We start from the raw sequence: 23346 nt of genomic DNA, 5'->3' as shown, positions 1-23346 counted from the left end.
AAGTGAAAGAGCAGAGTGAAGAAGTTGGCTTAAAGCTGACCATTCAGAAAACTAAGACCATGGTATCCAGTCCCATCACTTCATGGCAAATAGATGGGGAAACAGTGGCTGACTATATTTTGGGGGGCTCCAAAATCACTGCAGATGGTGATTGAAGCCGTGAAATTAAAAGATGCTTACTCCTTGGAAGGAAAGTTATGACCAACCTAGACAGCATATTAAAAAGCAGAGACATTACTTTGTCAACAAAGGTCCGTCTAGTCAGGGCTATGGTTTTTCCAGTGGTCATGTATGGATGTGAGAGTTGGAGTATAAAGAAAGCTGAGCACCGAAGAATTGATGCTTTTGAACTGTGGTGTTAGAGAAGACTCTTGAGAGTCCCTTGGACTGCAAGGAGATCCAACCCGTCCATCCTAAAGGAGATCAGTCCTGAGTGTTCACTGAAAGGACTAATGTTGAAGCTGAAACTCTAATACTTTGGCCACCTGATGTGAAGAACTGACTCCTTAGAAATGACCCTGATGCTGGGAAAGATTGAGGGCAGGAGGGGAAGGGGACAACAGAGGATGAGATGGTTGGATGGCATCACCAACACAATGGACATGAGTTTGGGTAGACTCCAGGAGTTGGTGATGGTCTGAAGACTCCATCTGGTGATGGTCAGGGAGGCCTGGCGTGCCACGGGGTCACAAAGAGTTGGGCATGACTGAATGACTGAACTGAAGCAATGTTATCTAGCTTAGAGTTTATGCACAGAGTTGCAAAGAAATCCAACAGGTTAATGATTATCCAATTTGATCTAATTAATGTAAACTGAATTATTCTTTATGATCCTAACTAATAATCTTTCTAAATAAAGATATTTAAAACTCGATACTTAAAAAATAAAAGATACTTGAATCACTAGTAATTATAAACCATAGAACTTTCAGAAGATAGTACATTTGCAGGCCAGGATTTTATATTCTAAATTTTTATACAATAATTTTTATGCTTTAATGTAAATACAATTTAGTTAACTAAAAAAGAATATTTTTATTTATTTTCTTTTTCTTTTTTTTATTGCCAGTTTTTGTGTAATTGGGCCTTCAGTTTTCTTTACTGTGATTTGCCATCTCTGAATGTTTCGTTTCTTACCCACAGAAATCATTTTGTCTTTCCTCATTTTACCCATACTTTGTTCTTAAGGCACTGATTTTTTTTCATAGAGCTACTATGACATGTCCCAGCTCGATGTTTTAAGTTTATACCCTTGACTTCATAACAAGGCATTTCATTACATTTTTTAGTCTAGATTAGAAGTTTGGATCTGCCACTTAACTCATGTGTGACTTTGGTTATATTGCTTACCCTCATTTATCTCCATTTTCCTTTTCTGAAGGCAACTATGTCTTTTCCTCATAGTGTTGTTAAAGAATTGTTTAAATAATGAAGACTGATTGTTTCTACTTTTTCTTGTATGCTTTGCTTGATAAATACTGAACTATTCATTACAAGGGAAGAGTAAATATCTCCCTAATGATGGAATGATAGTTATAAGCAATTAGCCTCCTTAATACTAATATGTTAACAACTAATGTGTTAAAAATTAATAGGGTTAGAAAGACCATCTGAAAACATAGGTCCGTTCTGTTATAACACATATAATAAATATTGTTACAGTTTCTGGCAGTGAAATCAAGGAGCTGTAACTATGTTTTTTTGGTTTTTTGTTTGTAATTAAGTGATGTATAGAAAGGGGCATTTTTTTTTTAATTGTGAAAGATGGAAACTTAGGCTTCACATAATAGCCTGATTGTTAGAATTAAACATTATAATTGTTCATTCCTTTAAAAACAGAGTGTTTTTTCTTTTTTACTGCTGAGCCCATTTCTGCTATTTATACATTTGATAATGTTTCTTAATTATACTAGATTCTATTTAAGCATTTACAACTAATTAAGGAGATCAGTCTGAAGAATTTGTGAGTGTTCTTCCATTTTAGTGTATGCTAATTTTACATAGATTTATTCTGAGGCTTACAGAATTAAACATTGGAATCTACTTTTTTTAGTTCAGTCAGTAAGTTGTCCACGTCATTCTTTTTCAACCTACTTTATTTCTCTGTATGGTTTGATTCTAGAGAACCTCTTCTGAGTTACTAATCATAGGTCCAAAAGTTGACAGTAGTGACCCAATTCAGTTGGATATATAAATATGAATAAATAAGCAGTTCTTGGTTTGAACATGGCATAGTTAAACTGTTGCTTAAGTTGGTTTTGCTAGATTGACAAGTAATATCTAAAGGAGTACACAGTCCATAATAATTTATCATTTACCAGAAGCATGAAGGTTACCCTGGCTGTTTCTTTGTACTTTAGATGTGTGTGATCAGATGACTACGTTTTTTACCTCAAAGTTGGGGTTAGAGAACAAGTAATATCTAATTTTAACTCCTTGATTGAATGCTCCTGACTTTCTTACTATGTGCTTATAACCCAGCTACTTTATTTATTTAATCTTCACAACAGCATATTAGCTAGGAACTTTTATTCCCATATGTAGCATCATTAAGGGTCACATAGCAAATGAGTAGTACAGCAAAAATCAGCATACAGGAAATCTGAATTCAGAGCCAATCTCTTAACCTTCCTCATTGCTATTTTTGTTAATAAACCAGAAATAGGAGGAGTTGAAATTGTTTGCCATGTAGAAATAAAACCAAGGTTTAATCAGAGAAAATATTTAGTTCAGTAAAAGGTCAGAAGTCAGCATAAGGGTTATAGTCTCTTATAAAATTGAATTTTGGAGCTGTTACAAAGAAAATATGTATACAGAGTATAATATTTCACAATTTGAGAATACTTTGTTTTTAACTCTTAAATTTTAGAAGACTTTTAAAATGTTCTTAGGTGAGATTTTATTGCTTTTGTGAAGTTTTATAAAGAAAGACTTAGTGGATTTTGATCCTGGGTTCTCTATCTACTAGTTTTGTTAAATTTTTTCATGTTGCTTGAACTTTCTGTACCTGTGATTCCTTACCTGTAAAATGAAGATAATAATAGGTTTCTTTGTTAAGCACTTAGAATAAGTACTAAACGACATATGAAGTTCAGTTCAGTTCAATCACTCAGTTGTGTCCAACTCTTTGCAACCCCCTGAACTGCAGCATGCCAGGCTTCCCTGTCCATCACCAGCTCCCAGAGCTTACTCAAATTCATGTGCATTGAGTCAGTGATGCCACCCAACCATCTCATCCTCTGCTGTCACCTTCTCCTGCTTTCAGTCTTTCCCAGCATGAGGGTCTTTTCCAGTGAGTCAGTTCTTTACAATCAGCTTCTACATCAGTCCTTCCAATGAATATTCAGGACTGATTTCCTTCAGGATGGACTGGTTGGATCTCCTTGCAGTCCAGGGAACTCTTAAGAGTTCTCCAACATCACAGTTCAAAAGCATAATTCTTTGGTGCTCAGCTTTCTTTATGGTCCAACTCTCCCATCCATACGATACACGGCTAAATGAACCTTTGTCGGCAAAGTAATGTCTCTGCTTTTTAATATGCTGTCTAGGTTGGTCATAGCTTTTCTTCCAAGGAGCAAACATCTTATAATTTCATGGCTGCAGTCACCATCTACAGTGATTTTGGAGCCCAAGAAAATAAAGTCTGTCACTATTTCCATTGTTTCCCCATCTATTTGCCCTGAAGTGATGGGACTGGATGCCATGATCTTCATTTTTTGAATGAGTTTTAAGCCAGCTTTTTCATTCTCCTCTTTCACTTTCATCAAGAGGCTCTTTAGTTTCTAGCACAAGGGTGATGTCATTGGCGTATCTGAGGTTATTGATATTTCTCCTGGCAATCTTGATTCCAGCTTGTGCTTCATCCAGTCCAGCATTTCTCATCATGTACTCTTCATATAAGTTAAATAAGGTTAAGTAGTGTTGTTATTATTGCAGTTATTTTCCCATCTATATTATATTATGTGCTCATCCATCTGTATTAATGAAAATCTTTCATGATGGAAAATTAATTCCACTTCTTGAGTCTAATCTCTAGTCCCTAATCTTATCTTCCTTTATTTCCTCTTTCTCAGCTACTCACTCTTTATGTCTTCTTTTATACTTTATATAATTTGTAAGCCAACTTCAACCTTTTTTGAAATAAAAATAGATTATATGTCAGTACAAATATACATTTTTATTTCTAGAATTTAGCACTGTTAGTGCATGGGCTTTTTGTATCCACAGATATACTTCTGTTTCTTAGAACAGGAAGTTCTAGTCTTTAATAAATATAGTATCTATTGAATAAGGAAATGAATGACTTCAAATTTGTCACATATTTTGTATATGCCTATTATCTTCTGCCTAAATTTCCCATTCTCTAGATCAAAAAGATACCCAAGTTGTTAATGTTTTTCTTAAAAATGGTACTGATTACTGAATAAACTAATTCATATGTGATTTGACTAGTATAGAATTAAGAGGATCATCATATCTTTTATTCCATGTGTATTTGTCTGTCATGGTACTTAAAGTAGCATTTAGGAGGGATAGCAGTACTTATGACTCACTTGGCATAATGTCACAAGTCAAACACGTTGCCACCTTTCCCAGTTTACATGTTTTTTTTTTTTTTTAAGTACCACTGGATATTAGGTATTTCTCTTTTAAACAATTTTACCATTAATTCTTTCAACATTTATTATACGTTTGCTAATATAGTTTCTTATTTCTTCATATTCTATACATGGATATTAGACCCAGTTATTCTTTTTTTTTGTTACATCTGTTTTGTCAGTCTAGTAATATAAAAAAAAATGAATTTCCATGCCTTGACATTCAGCTTTAGTGATCTGCATCTTCTAGTATTTATCCCTTTTCAGAGTCAGTGCCTTTTTAAGATTTGTCCCAGAACTTGCCTCTTAGTCATTTGTTCTACTTTGCTCTATTCTTTGAGATTTGAAATTGCCTTTTCCCATTTGAAAGAAAAAAAAAATTCTCTTAGACAGTTTTATTTCTTACAGTGCCTTTCACTTATCTGTAGTGACTTTTTTTTTAATCAAAATTAGTTTTCGACTAGAAGACTTGAAATTTTTTAGACTCTTAATATGTTTATGCTAGCTAAATATTTGTTTTGTTGTATATATAACCTCTCATATTATCATCAGTGATTTTTTTCTGTTTCTTTTCAGCTGGTTGGTGGAGAATTTGACTTGGAGATGAACTTTATTATCCAAGATGCCGAGAGCATAACGTGCATGACAGAGCTTTTGGAACACTGTGATGTCACATGTCAAGCAGAAATATGGAGCATGTTTACAGCCATCCTACGAAAAAGTGTTCGGAATTTACAGACTAGTACAGAAGTTGGGCTCATTGAGCAAGTATTGCTGAAAATGAGTGCTGTAGATGACATGATAGCAGGTATGGGATTATCTGATAGGAAAGTATAATTTAAATATTCATATACTTCTCTTATTCTCTAGTTTAATATAGGTTTGTTGAAGCTACCTTGTTTTAAAATAGATAAGTCAAGATGTATTGGAAATGTGCTGTTTATATTAAGGGAAAACCTGAAGAATGAAAGATGATTTCTGTATCAGACAGATACAATTACTATTCTGGTTTTCCGGGTTTCAGAAAATCTGAGTAATGTGGAATAAGTGCTCTGAGATCTGTCAGAAAAAGGAACAGTACCTTTCGATGTAGAACTTAAACTTTTACATAATTAAAATACTACAATACATATTATAATTCTATAAAATTGGTACTTTATTAAAAGTTCTCTGAACTCCATCTTCTTCAGTCTGACATTTATGGAACAGGAAATGCTAAAAGCCTTAGGACAAGCATGTTGTGATTTTTGAAAGTGTCACTCTTACTCTGCCATTTTTTGGAGGAACTTTTGTATTAAATGCAGACATTGTGGATTAGACTATACAATTTGCATGAAGTTTCAAGATAAAAGTTTTAATAATTTTGTGTTGTTATATGTTATTTGAAATAATGATTTTGATATGTGTAGTTCTTCATCATCAGTCCTTTACTCACATGCAAATCCATTTCCCTCTGTGGGTAGATGCACTTAAGTAAAAATATTTTGAAGGATGGTCCCAGAGCACCAGCTATTTCCAGAAAATAGGGAGTTTGTGATGATTCTCTTAAGCCATGAGTCTTTAGCCTAACTTTCTTCTGACATGAAAAGGTTTCATAATTCTAAAAGTGCTAGTATAATTCCTCTCAATATCTGATCATATCTGATCCTTAAAAATAATTCAAACACCAGAAAATCCTTATAATGTTTTGCTTTATGGATAATTAGTTTTAATATCAGTAGAACAAAATATTAAACAGGAAAGAAGGAATGAAGAATAAAGATCAATGCTTTTTAAAATTTAAACAATATTTCACAATTTTGTTTTTCTTATAGAATATATTAAAATCATTTGTAATTGCTTTCAAGATGGCATGTATCTCTATTTAGAATAATTTAGCATTCTCTGTCTTGGTTACTCATGGTTAACTTGAAAAATAAGAATCAAAATTAAAAGGTATTTTTGATGGAGACATGGTACCATTTTGCTAAATTTTAGCATTAGCAGGAATTTATTTGTATAAGCTTACAAGTACAAATGTTGTATAGAACATCATTTGATCTTTAAATCCTCATATCTGAGTTTAAACCCTTAAAATTCTTTCCCTTTTCTTTCTTTTTTGTAAATAAAGTGCACTTTATAGAGTACACTTTAGAAAGTGAGCCACAATTACTAACATACTGTACATAATTCATGAGTACTGAAGTAAGGTGATAGTAAGCTTGATATTACCAGGAAGCTCCTATCTTCACATTTTCTGTTATATAAAGCCTCTTAGTTCCCCTATCCCTTATTCTCATTAATAATATGGATAACACAAAATTTTCACTTTTTGTTATTTAAACATTAAAAAAGTGTTAGAAAATTTTCTCTACCTTACTTTTCAGTAGAGAAAATAAAATGTAGATAACATACTAATGAAGCCCCAGTAACCACCAAAAGGCTACTAAGTTTTCATTCTGAGTATTTTGTAACATGCTACATTAAAAGAGATTCTTTTCATGTAATAATGTTGACGGTATCACTAGAAGGTGTTTAAACATCTATTGTAAATTGATAGTATATTTTCATAGTATTTTATCTCCTTTAAAAATCTTGTATGAGAAAAGAGTTTTTATAGTGAAATTAAAACTTGAGGTGCTTGTTTATGTTATCTGTATAATAAATAAGAAATTTTAATAATTATGTAATTAAATGCAAATTTAGATTTTTTTTTTGTGACATATGTAGGAGATGAGATAAAGGTTTGGAAATACAATTCTTTTACTGTAGTATGTGTAGACATACCTGAACGAAATCTTCTATGAAGATTTTGCCATTTCAGCTAGTTGCTTTAAAATGCTTAATATTAACTTTTTATCACAGAGATTGCTTACTTACAATGGTGTTATGAGTAAGTCAGCTTATTGATGATTTAACCATATTACATTTCTATTTTCAAATATATACATAATAAATATTTTTAAAGTCTCAAAGTTCAGCTATTAATCTGTGATATTAAATAATGTATATATCAATAACTAATTATTTCAGTTTATCCTAACATAAACTATTAATTGATGATAAGCTTCTTATAATGTTTATATGTATTTATTATAACTTGTGTAGTATCTGAGGTCTTAGTAAGTGCTTTAAAAATTGAGATATGTAGATTTAAATATTTAATATCTTGCAAAGAATGACTCATAGAGGTACTATGACTCACACTGTCTAGAGATGAGAAAGTAATCAGAGACAAGAGAGTAAATGTATTTTTTTTTCTTATTATCTAGTGGGCCGGTATATCTCTTATATGCACATAAATACATTGTCATAATGGATATAACTAGTCAGGGGTTGAAATGGTTCTTCCATTTAGAGACTAGTGGGTAAAAATAAGAGCTCTGAAGACATATTGCCTAGGTTTGAATTTTAACTGTACCTCTTACTAGAGTATGTGCTTTGGCAATGGAATTAAGTTACCTGTGCCTCACTTCCTCATTTTTAGAAGAGGTTAATGATAATACTTAAGCTTGTTACAGGGATTTGTGAAGTTAATGCTTGTAAACCACTTGGAATGATGCCAGGCAAGGAGTGAGTACTCAGAATTGTTGCTGATGGGCCAGGGGATATTTCAAGAACATATGTTATTAAGAGTAGATAATTCTAAAACAAAATGTGGTCAAACATCAGTTTTCATTTGAAAATAACAAATTTACAATGTTAAATCATTGTAGCTTTGCATATTTTTGCCTGTCTTTCCCTGCATATAGCAGATTTATGTGCATGTATGTATATTCTGGGAATTTATAAAATCAAATTTTTATGACTTTGCAAAGAGAACTTAATTGAAATCATAGTTCCGGGTGGGAAAAAAGTCTTTAAAGTATTTTTTTCTTATATGATGATTGATAATTGTTAATTCGAATGGCTATTCATGAGGTCATTTGGCTATAATGGATACCAATATATATGTAGAAATGATGAGATAACTTTTGCTCTTTCTAAAAGTGTATTACCTTGACAGATGACAGCTTATGACTAGAGTTCAGAATAACTTTATTTTCCTTTGAAGATCTTCTAGTTGATATGTTGGGGGTTCTTGCCAGCTACAGCATCACTGTCAAGGAATTGAAGCTTTTGTTCAGCATGCTTCGAGGAGAAAGTGGAATCTGGGTAAGCTGTGGTCAAAGGGAAAAGTATTCAATATCAGTGCATTAATACTTAATGTTCAACAATTTGTCTCTAGAGAGCTATAAACTTGAATTGGTAATAGAAATTATTCCTCCTAAATAGTTCAGTAAATGATTTAAAAATAATTTTCTCTCTAGTTAGAAAACAGTCTGATGGTAAAGGTGATATATTAGATATTTTTGTTAAATTTGTACAGTGACATTTCTCTTTTTTGTTTCCTTAGCCAAGACATGCAGTAAAATTATTATCCGTTCTTAATCAGATGCCACAAAGACATGGTCCTGATACTTTTTTCAATTTCCCTGGTTGTAGTGCTGCGGTAAGTTTTAAATACTTGTTTGTTTTTATTTACTTTAAGTCAATTCTGTTATGGCATAATTTACCCACAGTCAATTCAGCAGTTTAAAAAGTACAGTTTGATGAATTTTGAATAATCCCTTCACTGTTACCACAGTCATGATTTAGAACAATTCCATCACTCCCCAAAATTTCCTTGTCTCTTTGAAGCCAGTTCCCTCTCCCTGGTCCTCTCCTTTGCAACCTTTGGTTTATTTTGTGTTTGTATAATTTTACCTTTTTAAAAATTTCATGTAAATCAAATCAAATAGTATCTAAGGCTTTTTCTGTCAGCCTTCTTTTACTTAGCTTAATGCTTTTGAGATTATCCACTTTATAATAGATTATCAGGAGTTTATTCTATTCCTTTTATTCTGAGTAGTATTACATTTTATGGATATATACTATAGCTTACTATTCACTAGTTGCTGGACTTTGGGGTTTTCAGTTTTTTGTTATAAGTAAAACTATTAGGTCTCGAGTGTAGATCTTCTGCAGGTATGTTTTCTTATCTCTTGAGTAAGGACATAAGAGTGGGATTGCTGGGTTTCTTATAAAGTGCATATTTCATTTCATAAACAAGCAAATAGCTTTCTGCAGTGAAAAATTTTGCATTCTCATAAGCAGTATATGAAAATCCCAGTTGATCTGCATCCTGGACATTCATTTCATTCAGTTCAGTCCTGTCTCTTTATTTTGAGACTTGTAAACAGTAGTGTAAAGGTAACTCATTGTAGTTGTAATTTTGTGTTGCCCTTATGGGTGATATTGAGCATTTTTCTTGTGTTTATTGGCCATTCTTTAATCTTTTGTGATGTTTGTGTTCAAATCTTCTGTTCACTTTAAAAAATGTGATTATTTGTCTTGTTATCTCAAGAGTTCACTATACATCTGGGATATAAGTTAATTTGGAAATGCATTTGTCAAATATTTTCTCCCAATCTGATGCTTGTCTTTTTATTTTCTTAATATTTCTTGAAGTGCAAAAGATTTTAATTTTGATAAAGTTCAATTAAAATTTTCTTCCTTTTATTGCATATGCTTTCTGTAGTCTAAGAATTGGTATAAACCAAGGTTATAGGGTTTTTTCTCTTCTGCATTCTACTGAAAGTTGGTTATATTAGCTCTTCTGTTTAGGTCTTATGTTAGGATCACACAAAGATCCCTTTTGTGTGAATTTTTTAAAATATGGTGTGAAAGAAGATTGGAGGTTAAGTTTTGTTTGTTTTAACATGTGACTATTAATTATTTCATAACCATTTGTTGAAGCAACAGTTCTTTACACTTTGGATTGTGTTGATACCTTTCTTGAAAACTGTCTGGCCATTTTTGTGTGAATCTAGTTCTGAATATTCCAACTCATGAAACACAATATATTTCTCCCTTTGTTTCATTTTCTTTTGATTTTTCAGCGTTTTGTAGTTTTTAGCATGCAAGTATTAAACATTTTTGCTTACATTCATTCAGAAATAGTCCATATTGTTTTATGTTAATATATAAAAATGCAAAATTTTATTATTGTTGACCTTATATCGTTAGAACTTAATAAACTCACTGACTTGTCCTAGCAAGTTTTAGTAGATACCTTTTAATTGCATTTCGTACCTTATTACACTGGCTAGGACCTACAGTTAGTAATCATACCAGTTTTGACTTAGTCTTAGGAAAAACATTAAATGTTTCACCATTATATATGCTATTAGCACTACGTTTTAAGGTAATGTCCTTTATCAGGTTGAGGAAATTCACTTCTATTCATATTTGCTGGGCATTTTTTTTTTCACAATCAGTATGTTAATGTCATTGTTAAATTTCATAAAATACTTTTTCTGATTTTATTGAAATGATCATATACTTTTTCTTCTTAATCTTATTAATGTGGTGAATTACAGTGACTGATATTTCAGTGTTAAATCACCTTTGCATTCCTAGGAAAAAATCTATTTGATCACAGTATAACAACCTTTTCATACAATACTGGATTTGATTTGCTAATACATTACTAAGAAATTTTACAGTTATTTTTATGATTGATTTGAGGATACATTTTTCTTTCCCTGTAAAATCTTTCTCCAGTTGCGATCTTAAGAATCATAAACTTATTTCCTCGTAAAATGAGTTGGGAAGTATTCATTTCTCTCTATTGAAGAGTTTGTGTAGAATTGATAATACTTACTCTTGAATGTGGGCTTCCCAAGTGGTGCTAGTGGTGCAGAATCTGTCTGCCAGTGCAGGAGACCTAAGAGATGCACCTTTGATCCCTGGATCAGGAGGATGCCCTGGAAGAGGGCATGGCAACACACTCCAGTATTCTTGCCTGGAGAATCCCATGGACATAGGAGCCTGGTGGGCTACAGTCCATAGGCTGGCAAAGAGTCAGACACTACTGAAGTGACTTAACACACACACACACACACACACACACACACACACACACACTCTTTAATGTATGCTAGAATTCACTATTGAAGCCATCTGGGTCTGGGATTTTGTTTGTGAGAAGGTTTTAAATTACAAACTTCATTTCTGTAGTAGATATAGGAAAGTTTTTTGTTTGTTTTGAGTGAACATTGGTAGTTTTGTGTCTTTCAAGTAATTTTTTTGGTTGATTTCAGTTATCAAATATATTGGCATAAAATTTTCATCCTATCCTCTTATTATCCTTTTAATGTCTATAGGATGTGTAGTGATGCCTCCTCTTCCATTGTTACTATAATTTCCCTCAGTCTGTTGTACTGGAAAGTGAAAGTCACACAGTCTTGTCTGACTCTGCGATCCCATGGACTGTAACCTGCCCAGCTCCTTTGTTCATGGAATTCTCCAAGCAAGGGAGTATTGGAATGGGTTGCCATTTCCTTCTGCAGAGGATTTTCCTGACCCAGGCATAGAACCCAGGTCTAGCTGGAGGTGTTTCCATTCTGTTGCTCTTTTCAAAGAAATAGCTCTTTCAATCTTCTTGATTTAATCATCTCAATCTGTATGGTAATATTGTAGAGCATATGTGGAATTTTTGGCTAGAAAAACAAGTTTTGATTTTAGAATCCTCTAGTTCATTACTGTAGAGGACTAATCTTTAATGTTTCTTGGCTTTCATGTAAAATATTAGTACTTTCATAATGGAATAGGGGTGGTGGGCCTATAATAAAATAATGTACTGTTTAAGCACTGTAAAGTTGTAAAACATCATGTAAATATTTATTGCTCTTTGGTTATTTTAAGTACTTCAGTGTTCTTGCAATCTCCCATTTTTTTCAGCCATTCTCCTAATTTTATATTTTTTCCTGAATATTTTGCTACTAATCTTTTTTTTTTTAAGCTACAGTTTCACCAACTATGAACAAAACATAGGAACATTAAAAAAAAATACAGGATGGAAGTCAATCATTTTATGTATCTGTTTGTTAGAGTGGAACTATATAGTCTGCAGAGAAAACACTGTCACTGTCCCTAAGTAGGTGAGGGTTCTCTTAGATGTAATAGTTCTGTTCACACACATACATATTTCTAACACATTTTACAGAACTGTTGTTGATCTGATGTCTGACAGGTTTCAGTCTAAGGTATGGGAAAGAAGAGCAAAGTGTTTTGAATGAAATATAAGCAAGTTCCTGTTTTATATATAGAATTAACAAAGTTTAGCTAAAGCTAATGAATTACTCTGGTTTAATAAATTCCCTGAATTGCCTCAGTATGGTTGCAGTTCATCCTGTTTTTAGCTATTTGGCCATCAATTACCTATCAATATGCAATACGTTTTACATATACATAACATGTACAGAGATCATTTTAATATCATTAGTAGTATATGTTTGAATTGTTTTTGCTCATGGGATATTAGTAGACTTATACTATCTATTCCCGTTTTCCTGGTTTTCCCTGCATCACTCATTTTCTTTTTTTTTTTTAAATTTTTATTTTTACTTTATTTTACTTTACAATACTGTATTGATTTTGCCGTACATTGACATGAATACACCACGGGTGTACATGAGTTCCCAAACATGAACCCCCCTCCCACCTCCCACCCCATATCATCTCTCTGGATCATCCCCGTGCACCAGCCCCAAGCATCCTGTATCCTGCATCAACATAGACTGGTGATTCGTTTCTTACATGATAGTATACATGTTTCAATGCCATTCTCCCAAATCACCCCACCCTCTCCCTCTCCCTCACAGTCCAAAAGTCCGCTCTAACATCTGTGTCTCTTTTGTTGTCTCGCATACAGGGTCATCATTACCATCTTTCTAAATTCCATATATATGTGTTAGTATACTGTATTGGTGTTTTTCTTTCTGGCTTACTTCACTCTGTATAATCGGCTCCAGTTTCATCCACCTCATTAGAACTGATTCAAATGTATTCTTTTTAATGGCTGAGTAATATTCCATTGTGTGTATGAACCACAGCTTTCTTATCCATTCATGTGCTGATGGACATCTAGGTTGTTTCCATGTCCTGGCTATTATAAACAGTGCTGCGATGAACATTGGGGTACACGTGTCTCTTTCAATTCTCGTTTCCTTGGTGTGTATGCCCAGCAGTGGGATTGCTGGGTCATAAGGCAGTTCTATTTGCAATTTTTTAAGGAATCTCCACACTGTTCTCCATAGTGGCTGTACTAGTTTGCATTCCCACCAACAGTGCAAGAGGGTTCCCTTTTCTCCACACCCTCTCCAGCATTTATTGCTTGTAGATTTTTGGATCACAGCCATTCTGACTGGCATGAAATGGTACCTCATTGTGGTCTTGATTTGCATTTCTCTAATAATGAGTGCATCACTCATTTTCATAAAGAGTAATTTGGATCAAGGGTATAGTCTGTGTAAAGGAGGAAGTAGGGAAGAAACAGGAACTTTTATAACTATTATTTCGTTTGAGTCATACAGTCTGTACAAGATAAGTGACATTACTTCTGTTGTCAGTTGAAGAAACTAAGTAATAAGCCTCCTCAGTGTAAACATTGTTCATAGCCTTAAAGTAGAGTCACAACCTTAAGAATTTGCCTGATCTTAAATTCAGTATTTCACTTAACAACAAATTGGCTAATTATCAAGCATGTTACTTCTGCTGTTGAACTGCTGAAAAATTTAGATAGGAGCTGATTTTAAACCCTTCCTATCACAGTGTTTTGATGATCTGCTTCTGAATGAGCATGAACCAGTGGCATTTTAGTAATAAAAAAATACATAGTGTTTGGACCGCTGCTCACATTGGTGCCTTTGGATGATTAAAATCATGATACCATTTACTTTCCCTCCAAAATGACCAAAATAACATATTAGGCCTTCTGAATTGTATTTCACATTGTGGAGATACTTTCTATGAGTTTTATTGCCTCCATATGAGCAATTTGGTAATATTTACAGAGAGTTAATTGAATTTTTCAGTGATTTGTGTGAAGGTAAATGATAAATATAAGATTACATTTTATATGCCCTGTTACCTTTATGAATATATTGTTTAGATTTGTTTTTCATGATTATTATCTATTTCATGAATTTGCTTAATTTAAGAAATAGTATACTTCTATATTCATTGAAATAGTTAACTGAATGCATCCTATCTGAACATCAGAATCTTCTCCATTTGTATTTTTGCAAAATGAGACAGAAATGTAAATTTTGGAGTCAACTAGTCTAGGAGGCAGTGAGGGATACAGATTTCAGAGTTCTGTGGACTCACTAGACACAATGAGGGACCCTATTTATGGATACCAAAATATTGTAGAAGGAAGTATGGAAGAAATGTGAAGGCAGCTTAAACCCATAATCACAGACATAGTCCAAAGGACATGCCATTATCACCATGGGATAATGGGTATTTAGGCCTGAATGATTTGGGAGTAAATGAACCTGAGTTCTACATTAGGCAGTCCTCTCACAAAAGTTAGCTTTTTAGGCACTGATTAAGGAAGCATATATGCATTAAAGAGTTGGAAAAAACTAGGGATACAAAGTGTACTGTATGAAAGACTTTGGTTGGTACATAAGTAAGAACAGGAAGTTAAGTCATACCCTTTAGAAATGGGACATTTTAGGTCCCCAAAGCATTTTTTCTAGCTGTTACTTATTAAATTTAAGACTATACTTCGGTAAAAGATAATTTTAGAATATATATGTAATAAAAAATAAATTTAAGAGAATGTCCTTGAGTAGAGTTAACTATCTTGTTGAAGAGATTGGCCATAAATAAAGATTATTATTTATCTATAGAATTGTTGTTCAGTCGCTAAGTCATGTCCAACTCTTTGTGACCCCGGGAACTGTAGCCTGCCAGGCTCCTCTGTCCGTGGATTTTACAGGCAAGAATACTGGAATAGGTTGCCATTTCCTACTCCAGGGGATCTTTCTGACTCAGGGACTGAACCTGTGTCTCTCGCATCTCCTGAATTGGCGGGTGGATTCTTTACACTAGTGCTACCTGGGAAGCCCCAAAGAATGTAATTATATCATTATAATATGGGAAGCAAGACCAAAGACTATTGTCATATCATTATCACTGAAGCTTATTATATTTGTCTTTAGTGAGATTTTTCTTTTTTGTGTTGTATTTAGTTCACTGGTGTTTGCAGCTGAATGTGATTTAGGACTCTTTCCGTCTTACCATTTGGATAATAACAAATGAGTACCACATGTCTTTTCCATGGTGGAAGAATAGTTCTGGAAAACTTGAAGAGCAGTTCAATTCAATTTCTTTACTGCATCTCTTAGTTCAATGCATTGTCTAAGTTCTGATGTAGAGCTCAGTAGACCATATGATGAGACTGATGATGTATTAATAGAAATTGCTGGAGCCGTTGGCTGGAAGTAAGAGATTGCTTGGATATGTGGAGTAATGGGGGAAAAGAGAAAGAGTGAGCTGCCCTCCTGAATGCTTATTAATACTGCAGTGGCAGTGTTGTCATGAATTGCTGTTGCTGATACGGAAGTGCACTTGGGCATGCTGACCATGGCAAGAGTTTGGAAACCATGAGTCTAACCCTGTGCCAGTTGTGTTCCACAGGCATTATGAACAAATGAATACATTTAAGTTATTTTTATAATTCTGTAGAATCACTATTCAATGTCCTCAATAAAACTTCTCCTGTTTACGTTGGTACTCTAAAGCAGCTATAGTAGGTGATGTCTGGTTTAGTGAAACTTATAGAGGTATAATCCAGCAGTAAACTTGGCAAGAATTACATTTTACTAACAAGCAAACAAAAAGATTAAGTAAAACATTTTCCTTTTTAAAAAAGTTAGAAAAGCTATATTGACAATTAAACTGGACTAATTGCTTAGTATTAAAATCTGAAAGGACATGACATGTATTGTATAGGAAAACTTGCATTTCATTTTTAAGGTTTCAGTCTTCATTTCAAATGGTATGTTTCAATTTATGTGTTTGTATGTGTGTTTTCCTTTTTTTTTTTAATGCAGTAGACATTTTGCTACTTTGAGATTTTTCAGTGATCGCATATTGAATGTTTTCTATGTCTTAAGTCACAATGATGGGAGTATAAACTGTTTTTCTAACTCTTTAGGAACTCATTGGTAGACATAAAAGCACCTTGTTATAGCAAGCTACTAAATGCTATATGCTAGGGACTAACTCCTATGGGAAAACAATGAAACAAGAAACTAGGCTATGGTGAAGTTCAGGAGAGCTTCACAAGAGAGAGATGAATTAGCCTGAAATTGAGGGGTAATTGGGATCTTATTGGAGGCTGTGTTTTGGGCAGAAGTAGCATCATGTACAAATTGAGGAACAGGTAACAGAGCAGAACATGTAACTGTTGGAACAGCTTGTATGTTCAGATATACTTTGGGATGTAAGGTAAGGCACTAGAAGAGAATAAGATTGAAAGGATTTGTTGGAGCCAGTGTATAAAGAGCCTTGTGTAACCTTAAGAAACTTAGAATTTATTTTATATGTAGAGGATACTTAATATGGAAGCTATGTGTTATATTTGAGTAAGTTCATTAGCAGCAATATGAAGGATCTGCTTGGAGGAACAGATCAGTAATAAAATCATTAAGGGTACTTATCTTTTATGTGAAGGAATTTAGATATCTCATAGGAAGATAAGTGAATCCACTTAGTACTTCTTGACTTCAGGTCAAGTAATATATTGCTTTCTCATTTCTTTTTCCGAGAATGGCTAGGTTTTTTTTTTTTAATTACTATTATCAACTGAATACTGTATTAATTTCTTTCCTACTTATAAGTGTGTCTGAGTCCTTTTTGATCATAAATTTCAATGGTTTAGTTTCTAAATGATAAACCTCATGTTCCCCTTCTTTGTTTCACTATTAGTGTTATTTCTTAATACTTCTGTTTCTTCAATATTGATTCCATTAACATTTCTAACACAATTGTTTTTTGATTGAAAATTCAGCTTCCTTTATCAAGTAAAATATTACTGAAAACCTAACATAAGCTGAAAACTGAAAATTTTGCAGCATATGTGTAAGGGACTGTATATTGGTGAAATTGAAGGAGGTGTTATTGGAGTACAGTTTGAACCATACTATATAACTTAGAGTTGAATCTTGATTTATTGAGTATTTGAAAGTGTAATGCTTCTATAGTCAACAAATAATATTAATAATTACTTTAATAAGATAATTTCTATTTTTATATTTGTCTATGATTCTTTGATACTTATTCCTTCATTGTGTTTTAATCTGTGAAAGCCATACTTGACCTTAGTTACTGTCACATTTTCTTTAACTGATACTTTCCTATTTTTTATCATTACCTTGTAGGCAATTGCATTGCCTCCTATTGCAAAGTGGCCTTATCAGAATGGCTTCACCCTAAATACTTGGTTTCGTATGGATCCATTAAATAACATTAATGTTGATAAGGATAAACCTTATCTTTATTGGTAAGTTATATAATTTTAGTACTTTTGTCTTAAGCATTTCAATTTTTAAAAATAAGTAACATAGTGTCAAGGCAACATAGTACGTAAAATAAGTAAATAAAAATGTTAAACCTATAAAGATACAGTTATGTCAGTTTATTTTATTCATTTTTTGCTGTTGATTCTAGGCTATCTGCCCTACTATTTTTTTCCCCTTAATTCCATTTTAAGAATCAAGTGTTACAGACCTTCTGTTTCGACTCTGCACATATCAGTTGTATGTTCTGAGTGAAGATGCTGATCAAGAAGAGAAAATGAAAAACAAACTACTATGAGATTTCTTTCACTTTGCCTTTTGACTTACCTAATTCTGTGAGCATAATTAAGATATGCTTTGAAATACTGATTTTGGTAACTATGTGCTGCTGCTGCTACTGCTGCTGCTAAGTCACTTCAGTCGTGTCCAACTCTGTGCGACTGTGTAGACAGCAGCCCACCAGACTCCTCTGTTCCTGGGATTCTCCAGACAAGAACACTGGAGTAGGTTACCATGTCCTTCTCCAATGCATGAAAGTGAAAAGTGAAAGTGAAGCTACTCAGTCGTGTCCGACTCTTAGCTACCCTATAGACAGCAGCCCACCAGGCTCTGCTGTCCACGGGATACTCTAAGCAAGAATACTGGAGTGGGTTGCCATTTCCTTCTCTGGATAACCATGTGAGAAGTTATAATTAGATAAGATTGACTATTTAGTAGATAACTAACAGAATGGATGGATCATCCCAACAGTGTAAGACTCAGAACTTGGTCATTTTAGATCACCAATAATGCCAAGTTACAAGAACATCACACTTTCATTTATTACCTAACTATGTATTAGCCATCATAAGTGCTTACTTGTATTACATCATGTAATACTTACAGTGCTCTGAAATAGGATTGCCTGAGTTTAAGTCCTGCCTTTACCACTCACTGTTTGTCTTATACTTTGGTGTCTTCAGCTGTAAAATGAGGATAATAATAGTACCTATCATGTAGGATTTAGTGGTAGCATAATATTTTATGTGCTTTTTATATATGACTAGTTCAGAAATGTGAGTGTTGAAAAATGTGAGCTTTTGATAGGTTGTAGACTCTACTACAGAAAGATTACATATGGATAGTATGTATGGATAGTCTGAGAGAGAGTTTTAACGGACATCTGAACTTCCAAACATAAATGAGGTTGAACTTCCAAAAGATCATTTGGGAAGATCATACTTTTATTGCAGTAATACTATCATTTGTCAGAACATTTACAGGTTTTTATGTGTGATTAAATTCACAGCTGGAGGAGTATTTCTCTGAAAGAAAATAACTCTATTTCTTAGTCACATTTTTTTTCTTTTTTTCTGTTTTTGACAGTACATATACTCCTTTGCTTGATTTTGCTTGATTACCTACCTTTCTTTCCAAACTTGGCTCTCACTTTTTCTGTAAATTTGTAAACTGTTTTCAGAGATATAGTAGAATTAAAGAGGAAGTTGTTTTTGGAAACATTAACTGTGTATATGATTTCTGTACATGCTAATCCAGGTGATCATTGAAAGTTTATGAAATATACTTTGTAGCCTTTTATTGACCATTAATTTGTTTTTATGTATTTGTGTTACTTTATGTATTTGTGAAATTGAAATGTTAAAAGATTCTATGTCTTCTATTTTCCCAACTTAAATTTCTTCTTTTACTTCTAAAGTTTTCCTGTTTTAGTCTTTATTGGTACCTCTACTACACTTTCTACTCTGTAGGTATACAAGTTCTATTTTTATAATTGTGTTTTTTATTGTTTATATAATAGTAATCTTCAGGTATATTGTTCTTTGTAGCAGAGGATATTATACTACTTTGTTTTCTTTGCAGTTTTCGTACTAGCAAAGGAGTTGGTTACTCTGCTCATTTTGTTGGCAATTGTTTGATCGTTACATCACTGAAGTCCAAAGGAAAAGGTTTTCAGCACTGTGTGAAATATGATTTTCAACCACGCAAGGTATGTATAAGTAAATCATCTATTGAAAGTAATGCAATTCACCATTCCTACTGTCTTAAAACTTACCTATTTTGACTTCCATAATATTCTCTTTTATTGGTTTTCTCATGACTCCTATCTCTTATCTCTGCCTCCATTTTCTTTCTACTTTTATGTCTGACTTTTGACATAAAACAGTTTCCTGACCTCTTGCAGTGTCTGTTTCTCTCATTCACTCTCTCATTCTCTCTCTTGCTGTGATATATTCTATGACATTCTTTCAGTGAGCACTCAGTGCATATTTACTGAGTGCCAGACACTGTTGTAGGCACAGGAGAGATGACAGTGAACAAAACAAACAACATCTTTGCTTTTGTGGAGCTTCTTCTTCCTTTTTTTTTTTTTTCAGGGATTTTTATTCAGTTTCAGGACATATTCTACCCCATATCCACAGGAACCCATCCTAACAGATTTGGAACTCATGTAAGGTGGAGGAACTGCTTCATTTCTTTTCCTTTTTTGTTATCCCATGTGTATTGTGCCACATACTGAAGAAAATACTATTTTGAATGGGGTTCTCAAATATATACCTTTATTTTTTACATGAGTCTAATAAAAAGTTTTCCCTTATGTGAGGGATAATTTAATTGTTATTTCTATTAAACAATGGCAATTTAGCAATAATTCATTAATATATTAGGAAATAGCTTAAAAGCAATGATTTTAAATAAATTTATACATTAGAAGGAGATTTCTTTTTTTCTTGATATAAATCCCACTTATTTTCATATAATTCTCATTGCCTCTCCTCTAAAAATTCTGAGAAATTCTGATTTATTAGATTTGGGATGAGACCTAGGCAGTATCTGTCAAATGTGCCAAATTGTTTTGAATTTTAATGGGAATTTGTTAGAAATACTGATCCTCGGACTTATTTTCATGGCAGGAATATGAGTTTTTAACAAATGCTCTATATGATTTTTCTCATCAGACAGGTTTGAGAAACAGTGCTTCAAATAGTAGAAATAAGAAAACTTAAGAATCAAATAAAATTACCATTAATTAATAAAAAGCAGTTTAACCTGATTGTTCTCTCTCTCTGTCTTTTCTCTCTTTCTTTGTCTTTACATTGTGACCTTTTGAGAAATACATTCCCATTTGTAACAAGTCTGTCTGTCTCTCTCTCTCTAAATATATATGTATATATATGTGTGTGTGGGTATGTTTGTGTACATATATCTTGGTAGGATCAGGGAGTGAAGTGGGTCTTGAAAGGCCTTCTGTAAAGATTTTTATAAAATCTTGAAAATCATAAGTATTTGATTTTCTGTTAAGTTGCTTCAGTCGTGTACAACTATTTGCAGCCCTATGAAGTGTAGCCTACCAGGCTCCTCCATCCATGTGATTCTCCAGGCAAGAATACTGGAGTGGGTTGCCATGACCTTCTCCAGGGGATCTTCCTGACTTAGGTATCAAACCCATTGTTCTTACATTTCCAGCTTTGGCAGGCTGGTTCTTATTGTTACATCAGTCAAGATAACTCTACTCTTATTTTTTCCCTTTGTTTAGTTTTCTTCAGGTGATACCCTAGCTAAGTTGTTATCCTTCCTCCTAAGAAGTTTAATTAGACTATCAAGATGTGTTTTCCTAGTGCTATCACTTAACCAGATGTTTGACTTTGTGGAAATGAATGTAAATGATTAGTATATTACCTCATATGTAGTAAGTGCTCAATGCATATTAACTACTATTGATATTTGTATAAATATCATGTTATATTTTTCTACTGAATTCTTAATATATGCCTTTTTATTATTCCTGTTAGTATCTTTCTTCTATACTGCTATTTTTGAGTTTCAAACTAAATGCAGACCTCAATGTACATTTATAGTATCAATATACATACACAACTCTCAAGTCAAAACTTGGGCTTTTTTGGTTCAAAAAGTCACTTGTCTGTCATCTGTAGAGTACATCTTGATTTTCCTAAGGAAAGAAGATAGAAAAATTTATTTCTAAATAAATATTATTCATTTTGAGATCATTCATTAAACTGTATATTCATTTATTCACCCATTTAATCTTATATGCTGATGTTATGACCAAAGGCAAATTCCAAACTTCATTATCTGGCTAATAATTGGCTAACTTTATTAATTAATTAAGTTGGTTACCACTGTCCATTTAAGTGAAAAATTGGAAACCTTTTTAGATTCCCTTTTTAAAATTAGTACCTCCAGTCAGTTTTGTTAGCTAGTTCCTGTCCCCCACTTTTAGAATTACCGATGTCTTTATCTTAATGGCATCACTCACTCGATGGACATGAGTTTGAGCACACTCAGGGAGATAATAATAGACAGGGGAGCCTGGCGTGCTGCAGTCTGTGGGGTAGCAAAGAGCTGGACACAACTGAGCATCTGAACAGCAACAGCTCTTAGTCCTAACAGTCTCACTTCCTCACTGCTGTATGTTCCTAAGCTATGGAGATTATCATTTCACTTTCCTGCTTAAAATTCTTTAGTGATACTGCACTTCAGTTCAGTCGCTCAGTTGTGTCCGAGTCTGCGATCGCATGGACTGCAGCACGCCAGGCTTCTCTGTCCATCACCGACTCCCAGAGCCTGCTCAAACTGCTGTCCATTGAGTTAGTGATGCCAACCAAACATCTCATCCTCTGTCGTCCCCTAATCTTCCTGCCTTCAATCTTTCCCAGCATCAGGATCTTTTCCAGTGAGTTCACATCAGGTGGCCAGTGTATTGGAGCCTGAGCTTCATCATCAGTCCTTCCAGTGAATATTCAGGACTGATTTCCTTTAGGATAGACTGGTTGGAGTCTCCTTGCAGTCCAAGTGACACTCAAGAGTCTTCTCTAACACCATAGTTCAAAAGCATCAATTCTTGGACACTCAGCTTTCTTTATAGTCCAATTCTCAATCCATACATAACTACTGGAAAAACAATAGCTTTGACTAGACAGACCTTTGTTGGCAAAGTAATGTCTCTGCTTTGTAATATGCTGTCTAGTTTGGTCATAACTTTTCTTCCAAGGAGCAAGTATCTTTTAATTTCATGGCTGCAATCACCATCTACAGTAATTTTGGAGCCCCCCAAAATAAAGCACTGTTTCCATTCTTTCCCCATCTATTTGCCATGAAGGATGGGACCAGATGCCATGATGTTAGTTTCCTGAATGTTGAGTTTTAAGCTAATTTTTTCACTCTCCTCTTTCACTAAAGAGCAATAGGCTCTTTAGTTCTTCTCTTTCTGCCATAAGTGTGGTATCATCTGCATATCTGAGGTGATTGATCTTTCTCCTGGCAATCTTGATTCCAACTTGTGCTTCATCCAGTCCAGCATTTCTCATGATGTACTTTGCATACAAGTTAAATAAGCAGGGTGACGATAT

The 23346-nt window shown here is 33.6% G+C and overlaps 1 protein-coding gene across 5 annotated transcripts in view; it reads left to right on the top strand.

Annotated features, from left to right (window-relative positions):
- NBEA (neurobeachin) overlaps nt 1-23346 on the top strand; it is a 669183-nt gene that overhangs the window by 86600 nt on the left and 559237 nt on the right. For all 5 annotated transcript variants that reach the window (XM_069601566.1, XM_069601568.1, XM_069601567.1 and 2 more), the window contains exons 2-6: nt 5175-5406; nt 8632-8732; nt 8974-9069; nt 17837-17958; nt 19835-19961. In XM_069601566.1, coding sequence (XP_069457667.1) covers nt 5175-5406; nt 8632-8732; nt 8974-9069; nt 17837-17958; nt 19835-19961 — 678 coding nt within the window. The remainder of the gene's footprint in view (nt 1-5174; nt 5407-8631; nt 8733-8973; nt 9070-17836; nt 17959-19834; nt 19962-23346) is intronic.

The sequence above is a fragment of the Ovis canadensis genome, chromosome 10, assembly GCF_042477335.2.
Source record: "Ovis canadensis isolate MfBH-ARS-UI-01 breed Bighorn chromosome 10, ARS-UI_OviCan_v2, whole genome shotgun sequence".
Lineage (NCBI taxonomy): Eukaryota > Metazoa > Chordata > Mammalia > Artiodactyla > Bovidae > Ovis > Ovis canadensis.
This window is presented reverse-complemented; position numbering and strand designations above follow the sequence as displayed.